Source organism: Rutilus rutilus (genome assembly GCF_951802725.1).
Source record: "Rutilus rutilus genome assembly, chromosome: 3".
In the NCBI taxonomy this organism is placed as follows: domain Eukaryota; kingdom Metazoa; phylum Chordata; class Actinopteri; order Cypriniformes; family Leuciscidae; genus Rutilus; species Rutilus rutilus.
Genome location: NC_140211.1, coordinates 4,226,384 through 4,243,137, shown reverse-complemented (window position 1 = coordinate 4,243,137; position 16,754 = coordinate 4,226,384). Strand labels below are relative to the sequence as shown.

At 38.3% G+C, this 16,754-nt stretch overlaps 1 protein-coding gene and 1 long non-coding RNA gene across 3 annotated transcripts; one reads left to right on the top strand and one right to left on the bottom strand.

Annotated features, from left to right (window-relative positions):
- Nucleotides 1–2,964: 2,964 nt before the first annotated feature.
- Nucleotides 2,965–7,735, bottom strand: LOC311288480 (uncharacterized protein). Of its 2 annotated transcripts, none has more exons than XM_084405898.1 (4): nt 7,418–7,735; nt 5,092–5,179; nt 4,421–4,484; nt 2,965–4,121 (listed from the first exon to the last, which is right to left on the bottom strand). In XM_084405898.1, exons 3-4 carry the CDS (start codon nt 4,477–4,479, stop codon nt 3,341–3,343), a joined length of 840 nt encoding a protein of 279 aa, XP_084262024.1. In that variant the 5' UTR covers nt 4,480–4,484; nt 5,092–5,179; nt 7,418–7,735; the 3' UTR covers nt 2,965–3,340. The 2 variants fall into 2 exon arrangements, with proteins under 2 accessions (XP_084262024.1, XP_084262025.1); XM_084405899.1 differs by having other exon boundaries at nt 2,985–4,121; nt 7,436–7,735.
- A 3,920-nt stretch (nt 7,736–11,655) lies between these two features.
- On the top strand, nt 11,656–15,013 carry LOC311287862. Its single transcript, XR_014626820.1, has 3 exons — nt 11,656–12,347; nt 14,472–14,673; nt 14,781–15,013. It is a non-coding gene; the product is annotated as an uncharacterized lncRNA (long non-coding RNA).
- Nucleotides 15,014–16,754: the final 1,741 nt, after the last annotated feature.

Below are 16,754 nucleotides of genomic sequence, written 5' to 3'. Positions count from 1 at the left end.
CAGAAATATCAAGTATACGGCAGCAAAAAATCCAATCCAATCAACTTTATATATATATATAGCACATTTAAAAAAATTAATTGAATTAATTTCTTTGTGGCAGAGAATACATCTCACATGACCCTTCTTATTAATTTTCTTGACAACATCTGCTATAAGCTCTTCTCCTTTAACCTTAATCTTATATTTCAGTTTTAGCCATGACCAGTTCCAGGTGCACTTCAGGCCTGCATCACTCTCTCCTAAATAGTTCACTCTAAAATCAAGCCATAAAACAGTTTTTAAGGTTACACATTATGATTAACTATACTTTTGTATGGCATGGTTTACCTTGTACCATAATAGCGCACATACAAATCAGGTGTGTGTGCTTAATACGAGCGCACAGAACCGTATTACTGTATCTGCACACTACAGTATCTGGAGGTCATTTCTGCTCGGTGTGCACACGGCAGTGATGAGTGCCATTTCAGACATATTATGAGGGGAAAAAACTTTTGCAGGTATTCTGATTAATTATTTTGTCATTTTGCCTCCACTTCCCCCCGATTGCCTGCGAGCTTCTCCTCCTGTCCATACGGTAATCTCTCTACTGTACGACAGAGAGTCGCGTGGTTATGACGCAATCGTTAGCCTATTTTTACAAAAACTGTTTCTACGGGGCCATAATGTAACCTAGAAGGTAATGGAGCCTTTTATACATTTTCGTGTTTCTTTAGAAATAAATAATGGACAAATGGCCTCAGATGTAAAATTATTTGCTGTCAAAGTGACGCCAAAATGAATGGGAGTCAATGGAATGCTATAACAGCAGGTGATGGTCTGCTAATCAATGGCAGCGCCCGGGGAAGCTTCGGTTTCCGGCTGATGGTTGTCCCCCTTGGTTGTTAGTCTGAAATAACTGACAAGAGGCATTACCAAGATGGCTGCCAAGTGGTGGGACTGGCCTATGACACCACCAACTGGCGAGCTTACAAGCCCCGGTCATAGTTCAACATTCTGAAAAGTCCTCTGCAATTCTAATATTTTATAATATTAATGTAAAAAAACATGGCCTGACCAGACAAGGAAACATTCGGTAACATTCCACGTTTCATCCACTTTATAATCCACTAGCAGAGGACATATACAATTTGGCGGGGGTAACATTAGCCCGTTAGCATTAGCTACCACAAATATTTTGTCAACTAAAATGGCATTTAAATAAAAACTTACCTCTGAATCTCTGGGCTTCGATGTCGGTTACTTCTATGCCTGCTTCTGATAGTTTTTGAAGGACCTCCTCGGTTGAAAGCCCTGTGAGAACCACGAGTAACCATGCTATGACTTCTTCTCCACCGATGGCCAAAAGAAAGACAGACCGCGAACTGAGATTCAAGCACCAATCAGGGCTGGCTTTACATATTTAACACATCTTTCCACCAATCAAAAGTAGTGAGCTGGCAGTCTCCGTTCCCGCTCTCCAGTAAGATAGGGATAATGTACTCAGGCTATGCAATGCAAAAATTGTCACGTGCAAGGAGAGAGGACCCAAAAGCAGAAGGCGAATTGACAATATTTAATAGTTAAAAAACAGTTCAGGCAAAAGAACACAGGTGGCCGCAAGGCATGTAAATCCAACAGAAAGTCTCTCAGTAAATAATCCAACAGAAGATAATCTCAGCCAAAGGGAACAGAAAGTCTCTCAGCAATAATGCAACAGAAATACACGGTCAGGGCCGGCAATGGGAAATCCCGGAGGTAGAGAGAGAGAGGCTGGGTCCGTAGAGAGCACGGGAACGCCAAACCGTGGACCACTCACGTAGCTGGAGGTTGGACAAAGCAGAGGCGAGGTAATAATGCAGTCAGTCTAGAACACGCACCAGACAGGACACGACAAGACGGGCTGGAACAACAGGCAAATAGGTACATAACATTCGGCAATAATCTGACAAAGAACAAAAGAAAGGAAAGCCTAGAAATAGAGAGTCTAATCAGAGAAGGTGGGAAACAGGTGGGGAGAGAGAGTGAAGAGACAAGGTGATGAGAAACAGCTGAGGATGAATGAGATAATGAATGAGGATGTGTGTGCGTGGAAGGATGTAATAATGAGTGCGACCAGAAGAGGGAGGAAGAGTGTAAGAGAAGGATACCAGGATCATGACAAAAATGTTTTTCATTTACATAATCAATATAATATCATAATTTCATCAGCTGGATAATTGTATTATAATGATTTAATATCAGCAAATTGACTTACAAAACATTTATTTCCTTTATTTCAAGGCTACTCAAATATAGTGATAAGTAAAAATCTACCTTAAATAATTAAGGTATCATTCAAACCTTTAAACAAAAAAAAATGTATATTGATATTTGTACCTTAACCTTTAAAAGAAACAGTACATATATGTACCTTTTAATGCTGGGGAACATATATGTACCTTGAGGTCCAACAATAAGCCCTATGGGGTACATTAGTGTAGACTGTACCTTGGGGGACAGAAATGGACTATTTCTGAGTGAGTGTAGAATCAAGTATTGTGATGTGTGGAGGGCTCCTCCTGCCTTAAATAAGGAGGTGGCGTAGTCAGCTTATATTTCTGCACTACAATAGCTAATCACTCTAACACTAAACCTCACAGAAAAGTTTTTGTAATTTTTGATGTAGGCCTACTAATCAATGTTTTAGATCATGTTTATTAATGTGTTTTTAGACAGTGGCTGATATCAGTTTTTACTATAAAATAGATGTTTTGGAAAATGCCTATTTTTTTTTCATGCTCAACCGAATGGTTCAATGATATTTACAGTAAAGGTACACACATTAAGATATGACAGATACTACAATGTATTCATATATAAAACAATCCCGTTCAAATGGATACCAGTGATCTTTCAGACTATACCTTTAAAAATAAAGTGATTTAGTTGTTCTTCAAAAGAGAAAGAAAAGTGAGGACATTAAAGGGATAAAGATAATTACTATATGCATTTTTTTTATTCAAATAGAGTTTTGTGTGTACATTTTATTGCATGTTTTGTAATGAAAGTCATACATATGAAGTGCATAATATATACAAAATGACAACATGCAGTTCTTTTGATCAATAACGCGAGCACAAACAGTCTTACTCCTGCATCTCTGCATTTAACAATCGTTTTCTTTATCAAAAATAAAAATGTTTTTTTAACCATGTTAACATTAGTCGTTGTAGGACAATGAAATGTTGAAATTATTCATTGATATATAAATCAATGAATATAGTGATATTGTTTGCTAGTTGTGTTCTCTTTCAGGTGGATCCAGTTACAGTAATATTGATAATAAGATACAGTAAGTTGTGTCTCAGCAGTTTTTTTAGTTTTTCAGGTTGAATTGAAAAGATTCTAATATTTGGTTGAGTTCTTTCACTGATTTTTTCAACTGGATAATTCCTTTCTGCATATCATTAATGAATTGTTCTGTTTTCTCCTTAAACGGTTCATGTGTGTGTTTTGCAGGTTTGTCCTTCAGCCTCTTGTTGTCTTCTATAATCTCTTTGAGGATGTCAGGCACAGAACTAACCTTGGCGATCATTTCTGAAAGGTTTCCAGAAAAAAGCCCAAATTTAGACATCCGGTCTCCCACTTTACTGTCATGTTCCTGAAAGAGCTGTGTTTTTATGAAGCAGGAGGCGAGATGTTCACTCAAAACCTGGGCTTTGTGCTCTGACAGCGAAAGGTCTCGGAGTATTTCCTCAGTACGTTGACAGTTTTTTTCCAGCATGTCAATAATAAGGTTCATTTTATCCTGAAATCCCTTGCGTTCCTCTTCAATGGTTCGTTTAAAGTTCTTCTCCTGCTGTGTTTTCTTGGTTATCCCGAAAGAAACACATAATGCAGCAACTACAGACACAGCTGCTCCTGATCCAACAAACATGTCAGAAACTTCTTCATTATCTAAAATGAAAGATAATGCTGAAAACACCACCCCAATCCCTCCAGCTATCATCGCTCCTCGAAGGACAAAAACAGCAAGTCTGTAACCATTTTCAAACTCATTGATGAGATCACTAATTTTCTCAAAATGCTTGTTGAATTCTGGGAAAATGTCCTTATGGAGTTTCTTGAATTCCTCTTGGAGATGAATAACATCAGATCTAAAAGAAAAAACAAAGCAGAAACATCAGGGATTTTTATAAAGTATATTCTGTACATCTCGTAATACAAGTTAGTGCCTTTATGGTTATTGTGTATATTAGCTTATATGTATCAATGAAAAATTTCTTTAGTTTGAGACTACACAGGCTTTTATTATTATGATTTTTTTAAACATTGCCTCATTATCAAAATTATGTTAAACACTCAGATAATTATTCTGGTCCTTCATATCAAATGAAAACCCATAGATATCATGACATGAACGTAACATATTAAAACAATAAGAGCAATCTCTCACAGCATGTTAGGCGGGTACTCCATGCTGTCGCGCCGGCGCCGGCGTCTGGGTGAAGGCATTGTTTCTGTGATTAAAGAACACATCATGTATGTACATCAGTTGTGTATCATGACAGGACTAGCTAAGTCCACACTGCAGATTTAAGCGACTAGTAAGATCATCGTACAGTCAATCCAGTCGCCTATTGCTGGATGCTGCTATACTGCTGGTTTAAGAAGCAATCGTATAAAACAACAAAATTATTGATGAAATATCTTTCCTTAAACATAGATATATGACGTGTGTTTATGAGAGAGCCACGACTCGTGTTGTGTTGATGTGAGAGTAGACAATCTTATTGACAATCTTATATTCATTAAATGCTCACTTGTGCACCATTTTACACAAATAAGCCAAAATATAAAGCCAAATCAGCCAAAATGTAACAAATAAAGCTTGCATATAATATCATGTTTCCTCTGCTGTAAACAGATGTACTCTTGCGTTAACAGCATGTATGTGACGTTTCATTTTTAATTAGCTTTTCGACTCACAAACCCTCTGTAGTTCTTTATCAAACCCCAGTTTGTGAAACTCTGGCATAATGTGGTTTTTATAGTGCATGACAAAGAATGGGATGAATAGGGTTATGTTTTGTCTTATTTCTATAATGTTAATAACTATGAGCTTACCCGGATAGTGTGTAGAAGTTGAGCTGAACTCATCAGTGGAGTGTCAATGAGGCTTAGATTTGGCATCGGAGTTTCAGCTTCGTAAAGCCTGGCAAGAAATTTCAGAAGAGACATTTGACATTAAACGGATATATTTATACTATCAGAGAGTTTATGTCTGAATAACAGTCAACACTAAACAGAAATCGTAGTATCTAATATCTTAATAATCAAATGGACCTTTTAAATGGTCTATCTATTTTTGGTCAAGTTTTTCTAATAATAATAATCTAAATTTAAACACATCAATTATGTATTAGTATTTGTGTATATCTGTAATCTGGATATTCAGAATAGGATATATTCATTTCCAGATAACATCTTTCGTAAATAGATTTTTCAAATCTATTTATTTTATTTTATTTTTAATGATAACCAGTATGGGTCCTATCATACACTAATGTTCCTTCATACTTTACTAAGTAGTAAAATCAGCAGGAATACAGCGATCTGCCACAAGCCACATTAATAACCTCACTGCAACATTTATTGTTTGAATTTCATGTTAAAATGTTTTGAAAGCGGTGACTTTGATTCATTATGTAGGGTCAAAAAACTGATGATTTGTTTATAGTTTATAGTCAAGTTTCTCCACAAAGGGCTCAAAACAAGTATATAACTAATCACGAGCTTTTGCATTTTGTACACGTATTTTGCTCAAATTGTGTATATACAATTATCAATTCCAGGTAAACAATATTGTCTGAGCATGTGCAGACATCGCAAACCCTCTTTCTGCATCACCATAAAAAATATAAAATATTATATTCATATAATTAATATAATAATAATAATTAATATAGCAATATATTAAGTCATTTAGTTATTGCAAGCACTTGACAACATGTCGAGAATATGTATTGGAGTTGCAGTGACTGTAGGCAGAAAATCTGTCCATCCTTTTTTTAAACAGACTAAAAAGTCTTGTTATGCAATTTGATTATGGAAACAGAAAAAAAAAGATGGGGAAAGATGCTGCCTTAAGAACAATGTGCATTTTCTTGTAAATTGTAACCTATTTAGAAATACTTTTAGCATGTGCAAGATGATTATGCATCAGCCAAAGTGTTATATAAATTTTATAATAAATACTAATATATATATATATATATATATATATATATATATATATATATATATATATATATATATATATATATATATATATATATATATAGTTTATGTATCATTAATTTAAAATACTAAATAAGCTATTCTATCTAAATTTATTTTGAAAATGTTATTAGAATATTTGAATAACCAATGACAGACAGAGCACAATATCAGTGAGATTAATCTGCAATGTATTAACTTATAGGCCTATGAAGATATATTGAGTTGCCTCTATATACACATTTAGCTAATATTTTACTTTATGATAACAACACTATATAAATTAAGCTTGATTTCACTCAGTTAGCCTACAGGTTTAAATGAATAGCGAAAAAGACACAAAAAGCTTAGATATTTACCATAATACTACAATGTCATTTTTTTTTTTTTTTTCAGAGACACAAAATGAGATCAATTAACCTTGACTGACTAAATCTCACAATTTTTGATAATCAAATGACAAAATTAAGAAGAGCGTGGCCATGCGTTTATGAGATGTTGTGCCATGGGTCAAAAATTAAGGTTGGGAATATTTAATGTTAGTATTTCGAATAGAATTTGTTATTGATAAGTTATTTGATCCGTTCAGTGTTTCTGAGTTCTGTTTCGTTTCGGACGAATTTCTTTTACGATTAAATAAAGCAGTGGCAAGAGTCATATTTCTCTTGTATTTGGCAAGCTTTGTACATTAAAGTTATAGATATCTGTTATTTTCAGTGTATTTTTGTAACTTGTTTGTAATGCCTTTTATTTTCACAAATAGTGGTTGGGATGTTGTCAATTTCCTTCACAGTAGAATAAAGATGGTGATTATTAATGTTGAATTCAGGTTGTTAAACATTAACAGCCATTAGCATGTCAACGGATAGTGCAGAATAGTGCAGTCTATGAGGAAACCTGATTAACTCTGCCACTTTTACATTCATTCAATAGAACAACCAGAGAAGCAAGCAAGAATAGAAGCAAGAAAAGATCCAATTAAAAATAAAAAGTGTCAATTAGATAAAACTGGTATTAAACTAGACATTCTGTCCCTTCATACTGTAACCTATATCACGTCTGAAATAATGGCCACGCCCCCTGTCTGTGCGTCACTACTTCACTCGCAATCGCAACTCCATTACAACTTACTGCAAACTGTACATTACAGAGCACAAAAAACACACATTCTCACCATTAACACTAGACCAACCTTGCTGCAGTCCTGATCGAGGCTTGTATTTTGCGCTCTAATAAACGATTGTGATGAAACTGGAGAATCTCTGTCTTTAAGTCCACATGTTGAAACAGAGCTCGTGATAAACAGCGAGACCATAACAACTAAATTACACTTATCATGCACAGAACCTAATTTAGCTTTAAGACATTTACGTAAAACAAACAAAAGAAAAAGATAAAGAAGGCGTATTTTCTTTTAAAGTTAGACTAAATGAAGCTAGAAAACACACAGCACTTTTAGTGTCCTCCTCTCTTTCTCTTCTCTTCCTACTCCGCTCTTTCCGCCCCCTAACAGGTTCATACAGGTTTACAGTAGGCAGAGCAAACATACAAATGAGGTTTCAGAATATGCCCTATTGTTGGCTGTCTATTGTAGCCTATTCTACATAGGCTATCTATACGGAAAAAAAAAAATCACGGTTTCAAAACCGCTACAATATTTCGTTATTCCGTTCTGCAGTTTTTATTTATTTCTCGTCACCGGAGGGAAGTGTAGGAATGCCTCAGGTTGAGTGGAGAGAACACGAGCCCTCCGGGTTGCTGAGCAGTCAGTCACTGACTGTGTTTTTTTATTTTTTTTATCCTTAGCTGATCTCAGTTCTGGACTTGCACAAACTGCATTGCAATCAAAATGTCATCCGTGTGGACCAAGCGTGCCGCACAAGCCCTCAAAAGTGAAGCCAAAACGTCTCGATCGCCCCCCGGTGACTGGTCCTAGTATAGGTTATAAGTCCCGCCTCCCCGTGTTATTCAACGGGACGTGAGACCAACTAAACAATTAAATTACACTTCAAATATCTTTTTTCCAAAGGTGGTTTATTTCATTTGCTGTCATTTTTATCACGCTGATGTAAGTTCAAGTGTCCGTTTCAAAAATAAGTTGGCTTTTAGTTAGTTACGTGATGCGGTGGTGTAACGTCATGATTGACAGCTGTGATTGACAGGTTCTCTGAGCGAAGTAGTCACTGAAGCACCAACGGACATTTTTTCGGGATCTTCGGAGGACTGAGGAGATTGTATTTACTATATTTTAACAAGCCTCTTGTCTAACTGCAATCAATTTGTAAAAAAGTGTGCAGAATCCACTCTCCCTCAGTGCATTCTGCGAGAGTGAGGGCGGAGCGTTGATTTCGTGGCTTTACTTCCTGCTCACGACTGCGCAGGTCTGGTCCCGAGATCGCTACTGCGCAGACTCAAGTTCCAATATGTCAGCGCCATATCTGGACTCTGGCGGCTTCAGTTCTCATCAATGGGAGAGAGCGAAGGGGCGTCGTCCATATTTTTTTACAGTCTATGGTGTGGACCCAGCTAGCAAAAAATATCCGCACGGCTTCTTTTTGCCGCCGGCCCTAAGCTGTCGGCTATAGGTGCGTCCCGCTGGCGGGGATGAAACGTTTGCCGCCGAATACGTCACTCCCAGTCCCATTTCTTGCGAGATGCCGCCGGCGAAAAGCTGGCGGGCCGACTGCTTCATTTTCTTTGGCGGTTGCCTCCGTCTAATGGACCGCGGCCGGCTGGCGGCAAGCCGCTTTGAAATACAAGGATTTCTACTAAAATCGACCAGCAGCCATGGCTATGTTTATGTAGCCAGTGGCGTCAGGTACTGAGGGAACTGTATGAAACTATTATATAACGTTCGACTACGCCACCCGGTATATACCGGGAACTATCAGCCCCAAACTCAAGGAGCGCACAGGTTCGTTACCAAAAGAAATGGGTAAGCAGAGAGATAGGCCAGGGAATATCAATGATGAGGCAGTTTTATTCAAATACAAAATTTAAAACCATCAATACATTAATCTATCAAGGGCTCAATATTCACATGTCAAAAAGAAAAGGAAAACAAACACCACTTTACAAAACTTCAAAATAAAGAAATAAATACAAAAATACAAATACACAAGAAAGCTTAATTAGGAGGGAGATGGCCTGCTGTGACCCTCAATTCACACAACACACTTAATATCCACACACACCCGCTCTGGTGAAGTCAGGTCACTCAAACACAGCACTCAATGTAAACCCCGTTAAACAGCAGCTATAAACCCCTCCTCAATACACTTTCTTCGTCACGTTATTTACGAGAAAAAAAGAAAGGACACCGTCAGTTCACAAACATTAAATAAATAAAAATACACAAACAAAACATATAAACTAATTAAACTTAAACAAAGGAAAATAAATTACATACAAAATACGCAAAAATGAGCACAAGACAAAAATAAAGAAATCTAAATTAAAATTCGAAACAAACCAAAAGACACATCAAAATAAAACAAACATGCCACGGTCGGCCGCACACACACTCAAAGAGCAGAACAAGTCAGCGAGGAAACAGCCGCGCTTCCACGTTAATTCGCACACTGCGGCGAGGAATCGTCCCAGCTCGCTGTTATGCAAGTTCAAGTTCGCTCCAACGAAAAGACGACAAAACTAAGCCCAGGCAAGACAGCAGTGCGTTACGTCAACAGACGCGCATCTCTTCCCGCAATATAGAGGTGAAACCCTTGCTCTCGTCACTCAAATCTGTCGAACATGAAACAGAAAAATTACTAATAAAACAATAAAAGGGACAAACCACGCGAATGGCTCTCCCGGAAACGTTCTCAGCGCAGCACTATGCGTGTTCGCTGGCCTCAACATACCGCCGGTTGCTCGTCAATGAACTACACAGACTCAAAATAGTAAATACACATTCCATTGATGAAAATCCTCAAAACAGACGTAGGTTACCAACCTCAAAGCCCGGGGCAGACTGTGCACGGCCGCACAGAGCCGAGACAGCACTTCATACTTTCCATTCATAAATGGCGGCCTCCGTAAAGGGGCGGTACGGGTGTCGACGACGCATCCCAAGTGACAAAAAACCTCCCCATTTTATACCATGACACCAGACTGTTGATAGGTTCAATGGTTTCACATGACACTGGCCAATAATCAACACAGATACACTTCACCCTGCTACATTCAGCATGTTGGGAGTTAGAATGGAAGTGGAACTGACAGCATTTTAACTACTTTTCACATTTGAAGCGATTATAAAATCATAATAGCATATGTGAATTAAATCCCATAATAGTTTTTTTTTTTTTATGTTTTATTCTTGACTCTTGATTCCATGATAAGGTAAGGTTTAGGAAATGACATTTAAATTACTTTGAGACTCTGAAGCGATAGAGTAGCCTAATAGGCTATATGTAAAATTATTTTATGCACTTAGGTGAAAATTGTTTACATTTCTTTGATTTATGCACAATTGAGACATGCATAAACCAAAAATAATTCCTTTTGTAAAACTTACTTGGCAATAAATATCTTTCTGATTCTGATTAGGTTTTAAAATAGATATTTAATTCATGGTATGAACAATTTAGCTGAATAAATTGATGAAGTTAGACTTTTCACTAATGCCTGGCTAAATCAGTGAACAGTGAAAGACATCTGCAACGTGGCCAAAATCTTGGGTAGGTCTATACTTTATAATTTTTTATTAATTTGCAACATGGTAATAGCCTATCATAAACAGGAAAATCTCTGTTTTGACCTGATCAGAAGGATAAACTAAAATCTAAAATCTCCTCTGGTTTCACAGCTGCACTGGCAGATTTATGAAATATTTAGAAATATTGTGTCTTTCTGCCATTCCAGGAAATGTCGTTTTATGTCTTTCATTTTTTTCCAACCTCTATTTTTTTTTTTTTTTTTTTTTTTTTACTTTTTACATGTATAAGGGATTAATTTGCAATTGCGACCTGTACAAATGTTTAAGACAGTGTCTTAAAAAAAAAAATCGAAACATTATAAATTTTAGAAATGTATAGGGTTTCACCATTGCTGTGTTCAGGATTTTTTTGGGCGGAGCTAAAACGGTGGCTCGATGACGCACTGGAGCCACTGAGCTCCTGGCCCCTCCCCAAACAACATAACTAGAGCACACATTCGCATCAGTTCGCTGCTCAATCGCGAGTTTCTGTGGACTACCATCGTTTAAGTAAGTACATGTTTCCTTTTTGTGTAACGCAATATTATGTTTACATTGTTTTTAGTTTATCTTTGTAAAATCTGTAGTCATCTTTGTTCTTGCCTTACTAGTCAAGCTAAAGTAAGGCTAAAGTAAGTTAGCCTTGTTTACAAAGTTGCCGCCATGTTACAATTCACTTTCTGTAATAGCTACTTTGTTTCTTCCAGGCGTTGAATTTTTCTTTTCTTCTAAGATACGTATGTTTATACGAGTGTGAGTACGTATGTGTTTTAAGTTAGTTTTGGTCAGTCGAATTAATTCGTAACTGTTTTGCCTTTGTTACAGTAACTTACACACTGAGGTTAAGCAATGTTGCTAGTTACGTTACATGTAGAAATGTAACTAGCTACAGTAGGTAGCCAAAGCTTTACATCTAGAAAGACTTAAGTATAGCTTAAACTTGGTGTTTTCTAACAAAGCAGAATGATATAGGTTGTTTAAATTATTTTGTTTGTCAGATAAAAGTATGCTGCTAGTTCAGTTCACAATGTAGCTACAGTGGCTAGCAAGTGTTAGCTAGCACGTGCTTTGTTGCTACTGTACTTCTAGGATTTAAGGGGATTATGATGAGTTATATTTATCTGAAGTGCTGTACTTTTTTATGTTTGAGGACAGTGCTGTTCACTTGAATCACTACACTGAATGAGTACATTTTATTTTTTAACAATTTCACTGTTCCACGTTTGGCTGATGTGTTTTTTTTTTTTTTTTTTTTTTTTTTTTTTATATACAACATAGCTACTGTATATTCCTAACGTTAACAATGTGGTTTTGTTCACATTTTCTTGCAGATACCTTGACCGGAGCATAACTGGTTAACTTCACACAAGAGACCTACTGTTGGACAATCGTTTTGGCTTTAAAGGTAAATGCATTGTTAGTTACAATGTCTAGTTACTGGGCCAAAAGGAGACAAATATTGAAAGGAGTTGAGAGGGACAAACAGGAAATTGCAGCTGCAAACGATGCTCTACTTGCTGTTATTCCTGACTTTGACCAAGTAAATCCTCCTGTTAATGAACATCAACATGGAATGGCTCCAACAAGCCATGGACAAACTGTAACCCCTGAAGCACAGGAAATAACTGTTGATGAGGTGTATGAACCTGGTGATTTTTTTTCCTCAAGCACAGAAGATAGTGAGGAGGAAGAGGATTGCCTAAGGACACAATTGGCAGGGTGGGCTATTGACAACATGATCCCCCATGTGGCACTGGGTAAGCATTTTAACCATTTTGTCCAAGGATCATCCAACCCTTCCTAAAGACCCAAGAACCCTTCTGAAAACAGTGACTTGTGTTAAAACAACAGAACTCTCAGGTGGTGTATACCATCACTCTGGAATTGAAAGTGGAATACTATCGCAGTTTTTAGTGTCTCCTGAATTGCAGAAGTTGACGTCAGTTTCAATGCAAGTTAATGTTGATGGACTTCCACTTTTCAAAAGCTCAAATGCCCAGTTCTGGCCAGTTCTTGGTTTAATTGAGCAATACGTGGGTAATGTCCAACAAAACAAACTTCCATTTTTCATTGGTCTCTATTATGGGAAGAAGAAGCCAAGCAGCCTTCACTTTTTGAATCCTTTTGTAGAAGAGGCACAGCGACTTGAAGCGGAAGGAGTTCTGTTTGAAAGGAGAGCACTTCCTTTCAAAATATCAACATTTATCTGTGACGCCCCTGCTCGTGCACTTGTTCGAAATGTGAAAGGTCACAGTGGATATTATGGGTGTGACAAGTGTGTTCAAAAGGGGGTCCACTACGAGAACAGGATGACCTTTCCTCAAACAGATTCTGCTCTAAGATTAGACCATGCAGTCCGCGACGAACTTTCTGATGACAGTCATCAGTGTGGAGAAACGCCATTGGCATCGTTGTCTGTTGGTTTGGTCACCCAGTTCCCACTGGATTATATGCATCTGGTATGCCTTGGAGTGACAAGAAAGTTGTTGCATCTTTGGCTAAAGGGACGGCGGCTGACAAGATTTTCGCCCAGCATGGTAAAAGAGCTCTCCAGAGTACTCCTGACCTTCACACCTCATGTTCCGTGCGAGTTCAACAGGAAGCAACGATCCATGGAAGATGTTGAGCGTTGGAAAGCTACAGAATTCAGGCAGTTCCTCTTGTACACTGGACCAGTCAGCTTAAAAGGCCTTGTACCAACTCAAGTGTACAGCAACTTCATGCTGCTTTCAGTTGGCATCACCATCCTACTGAATGTGTCCCTGTGTGCTGACCTTGCAGACTATGCACACAGAATATTGGTTCTCTTTGTTGATCACTGCAGCAAGCTTTATGGAAAAGAACATGTGACATACAACATGCATGGATTGGTGCACCTCAGCCAAGATGCCAAAAAGTATGGTGTCCTTGATAACATCTCATGCTTCCCATTTGAAAACTTCCTTGGGCGTCTGAAGAAACCGTTGCGCAAGCCTACACAACCACTGGAGCAGGTTGTTCGCCGATTGTTGGAGAGAAGTCAGCACAGAAGAACGAACATCTCCAAAACAAGGTCCTTGAGAGAGCACAACCATGGACCACTCCTCAACGGTCTTTCTGTGAAAAAGCAGTATGAGGAGTGTTACTTTCAAGACTTTGTTGTGAAACGTTCAGAGGGAGACAACTGTGTCCTGTTGGAAAATAAAGACATAGTTGTTATACAGAATGTCGTCGTTGATGAAATGGACAACACTTTGGTCATCTACAAGAGGTTCCGGAACATGGTCGATTTCTTCACTTACCCTGTGGAATCTTCCAAGCTAGGCATTTTTTCATTTATCTGGCCTATCAGATACACACTCCGCTTTACCCATATAGCAAATGTGCAGAAGAAATATTATCTTCTTCCTTGCCCGGATGGAAAGGCTGGTTTTCCGTTGATCCACTTGTAAAAATTACTGCTTTTTTGAAGGGGTGAGAATTTAATTTAATTTATTTTGCCTGGAAATTAATAAATGTTTACTTAATGCACGGTTTTCTTCTATTTTAGATGCTGTTTGCCATTGTTCAGTTTATTGATGAGGAGGATCAGCCATTTGCAGTGGTTCCGCAAGTGTGGCTCAGCGAGGGCATGTGCTATTGGCCCCCATTTAACCTCCGCAAAAAAGACAAAGGCAACAATTTAGCCATCCGCTGCACGCCTCCACACAGCACCTGGGAGAAACATCATTTTAAGTTTATGAAGGGAGCAGGTAAATGGGTCTGACTTGTGCATTTGATTTTCCTGCATTTCATCTGTGTATTTTCTTTGTCTGTTTATGGTGGATAACTGACTTTCATTCATTATTCCCTGCTCTAGAATCTTGGCAAGAGGCGATGAGATATTTGGTGCGCTTCCAAACAGGTTCTAGCGTTGAAACGACGGACGATGACAAGAAGATAATTTTTTTTTTTTTTTTTTTTTTCTGTTATTTATATTTCAGTGATCTGACATCATGTTTCAATGACAGTTACTGTACTTTGAAATGTGGAATTAAAATGTCAAATGGAAATTTGTCTGGTTTGATCAATCATTATTCTTCATAAACTGCATTTTATATATATATATATATATATATATATATATAAGCGGCGACCGATTGCTCGAAAATAGCGTTTGCCTCCGACGGGCCGCGGAAGGGCCGCCTTTGATATAACGGCGGCGGGACGGCGGTTGGCCCGCGGGCCGGCCGCGGAACGAAGGCGGTAGGAAGGCGGAACGTGTTTGCGATTACGCCATTCTGACGCTTCTACTGCCGCCGGAGCGCCGCCGGCGGTCCGCCGACTCATTGCTATCTGGGGAAATGTATAGCACTAATTAAGTTAGATCATGATTAAAATGCAGCGGTTGCCTCTTACTTTAAATAACTACAGATAGTTAGGTCAGTACAGTACGGAGACAGAGACACGACTGTGAGTTTGTTCGAAAACTGTGTAGGCCTATATGTTAACCTTTAAATAAAAGGGAATCTGAGTTCATCATCAAGTTGTCAGCTCAATATCATGACACCATCTCACTGTAAAGCACAGAGTTCCTCTGTTTCGAGCTGTATCTCTCAAGGCAGAGCTGGTGTTTTTGAGCCGCTCCAGTTTCATCGCAATCGTTCAATGCAGAACACAAGAGCTCCGGTCAGAACTGCAGAACAGTTGGTCCAGTGTTAATGGTGAGAATGTGTGTGTTTAGGTGTTGTTTGTGTGATCTGTGTGTAATGTACAGTTTGCAGTAAGTTAATTGGAGTTGCGACTTGCGAGTAGTGAAGTGCTCACAGACATTTTGTGTGTGTGTGTGTGTGTGTGTGTGTGTGTGTTAAAAACGTAAGTGTTTTTAATTGCGATTAATCAGAGAAAAAATGTGTGATTAATCTAGTTAATTTTAATCGATTGCCAGCACTTTATTAATTCTCTTCTAAACACAACCATAGGTTGACAAAAGTGCTGTACAGAAAGTTAAAATAATGTAAACAAGTAAACAATATGTACAAATTTACGAAAACAATATCATAAAACAATTTAAATTAAATTTTAACCCACCATAATTTGTTCAAATAAGTAAGATTTAAGCATAGATTTAAAAACAGACAAATAAAATGCTGTTCGGATGGCTAGGGAGATTGTTCCAGAAAGTTGGTCCTGCAATAGCAAAAGCTCGGTCACCACAGTGCTTCAGTCTAGAGTGGACCTAGGGACTTCAAGTCAAGTCACTTTTATTTATATAGCGCTTTTTACAATACAGATTGTTTCAAAGCAGCTTTACAGTGATAACATGAAAACAATGCAACAAAGTTTGTTTCTAGAAGAACATAGTGTCACAGTCCAGCTTAAGTAAGTTCAGTGAGGGTTCATTTTAGTTGTAAAAAAGTTATTAATTTAGGTAAAAAAATAAATAAAATTTGTGTGACAACAGATCACCCCGGCCTGCTGCCAAACCCTCAGCCCGTGTTCAGACCTTTCGTTTCTCTGAGCCAACCGCTCCTAGAACAAGGTCCAATAACACCGACTGAGGGGCCATGTACAAAGGGCATGCTTTAACGGAGGCCTGAGCAACCTCCGACTGCATTGGTATTCATTACCTCAAGTTGTTGCAGTTCACCTCGCTTTGAGCCACCGCTGCTCAGCGAGCTGGTACTGGTCTGAAAAGACAGCATTGCGACCATTGCGCTAGCTTCCCTCACATATCACAACTCGCCCGTCACCTCCTCCTTGGAGTCAAAAGCTTCTGAGGATTGCTTCATTCCACTATTCTCCCGGCCCGCTCAATCGTGCCGCCATGAGCCTCACGACAGCCTTTGGCCAG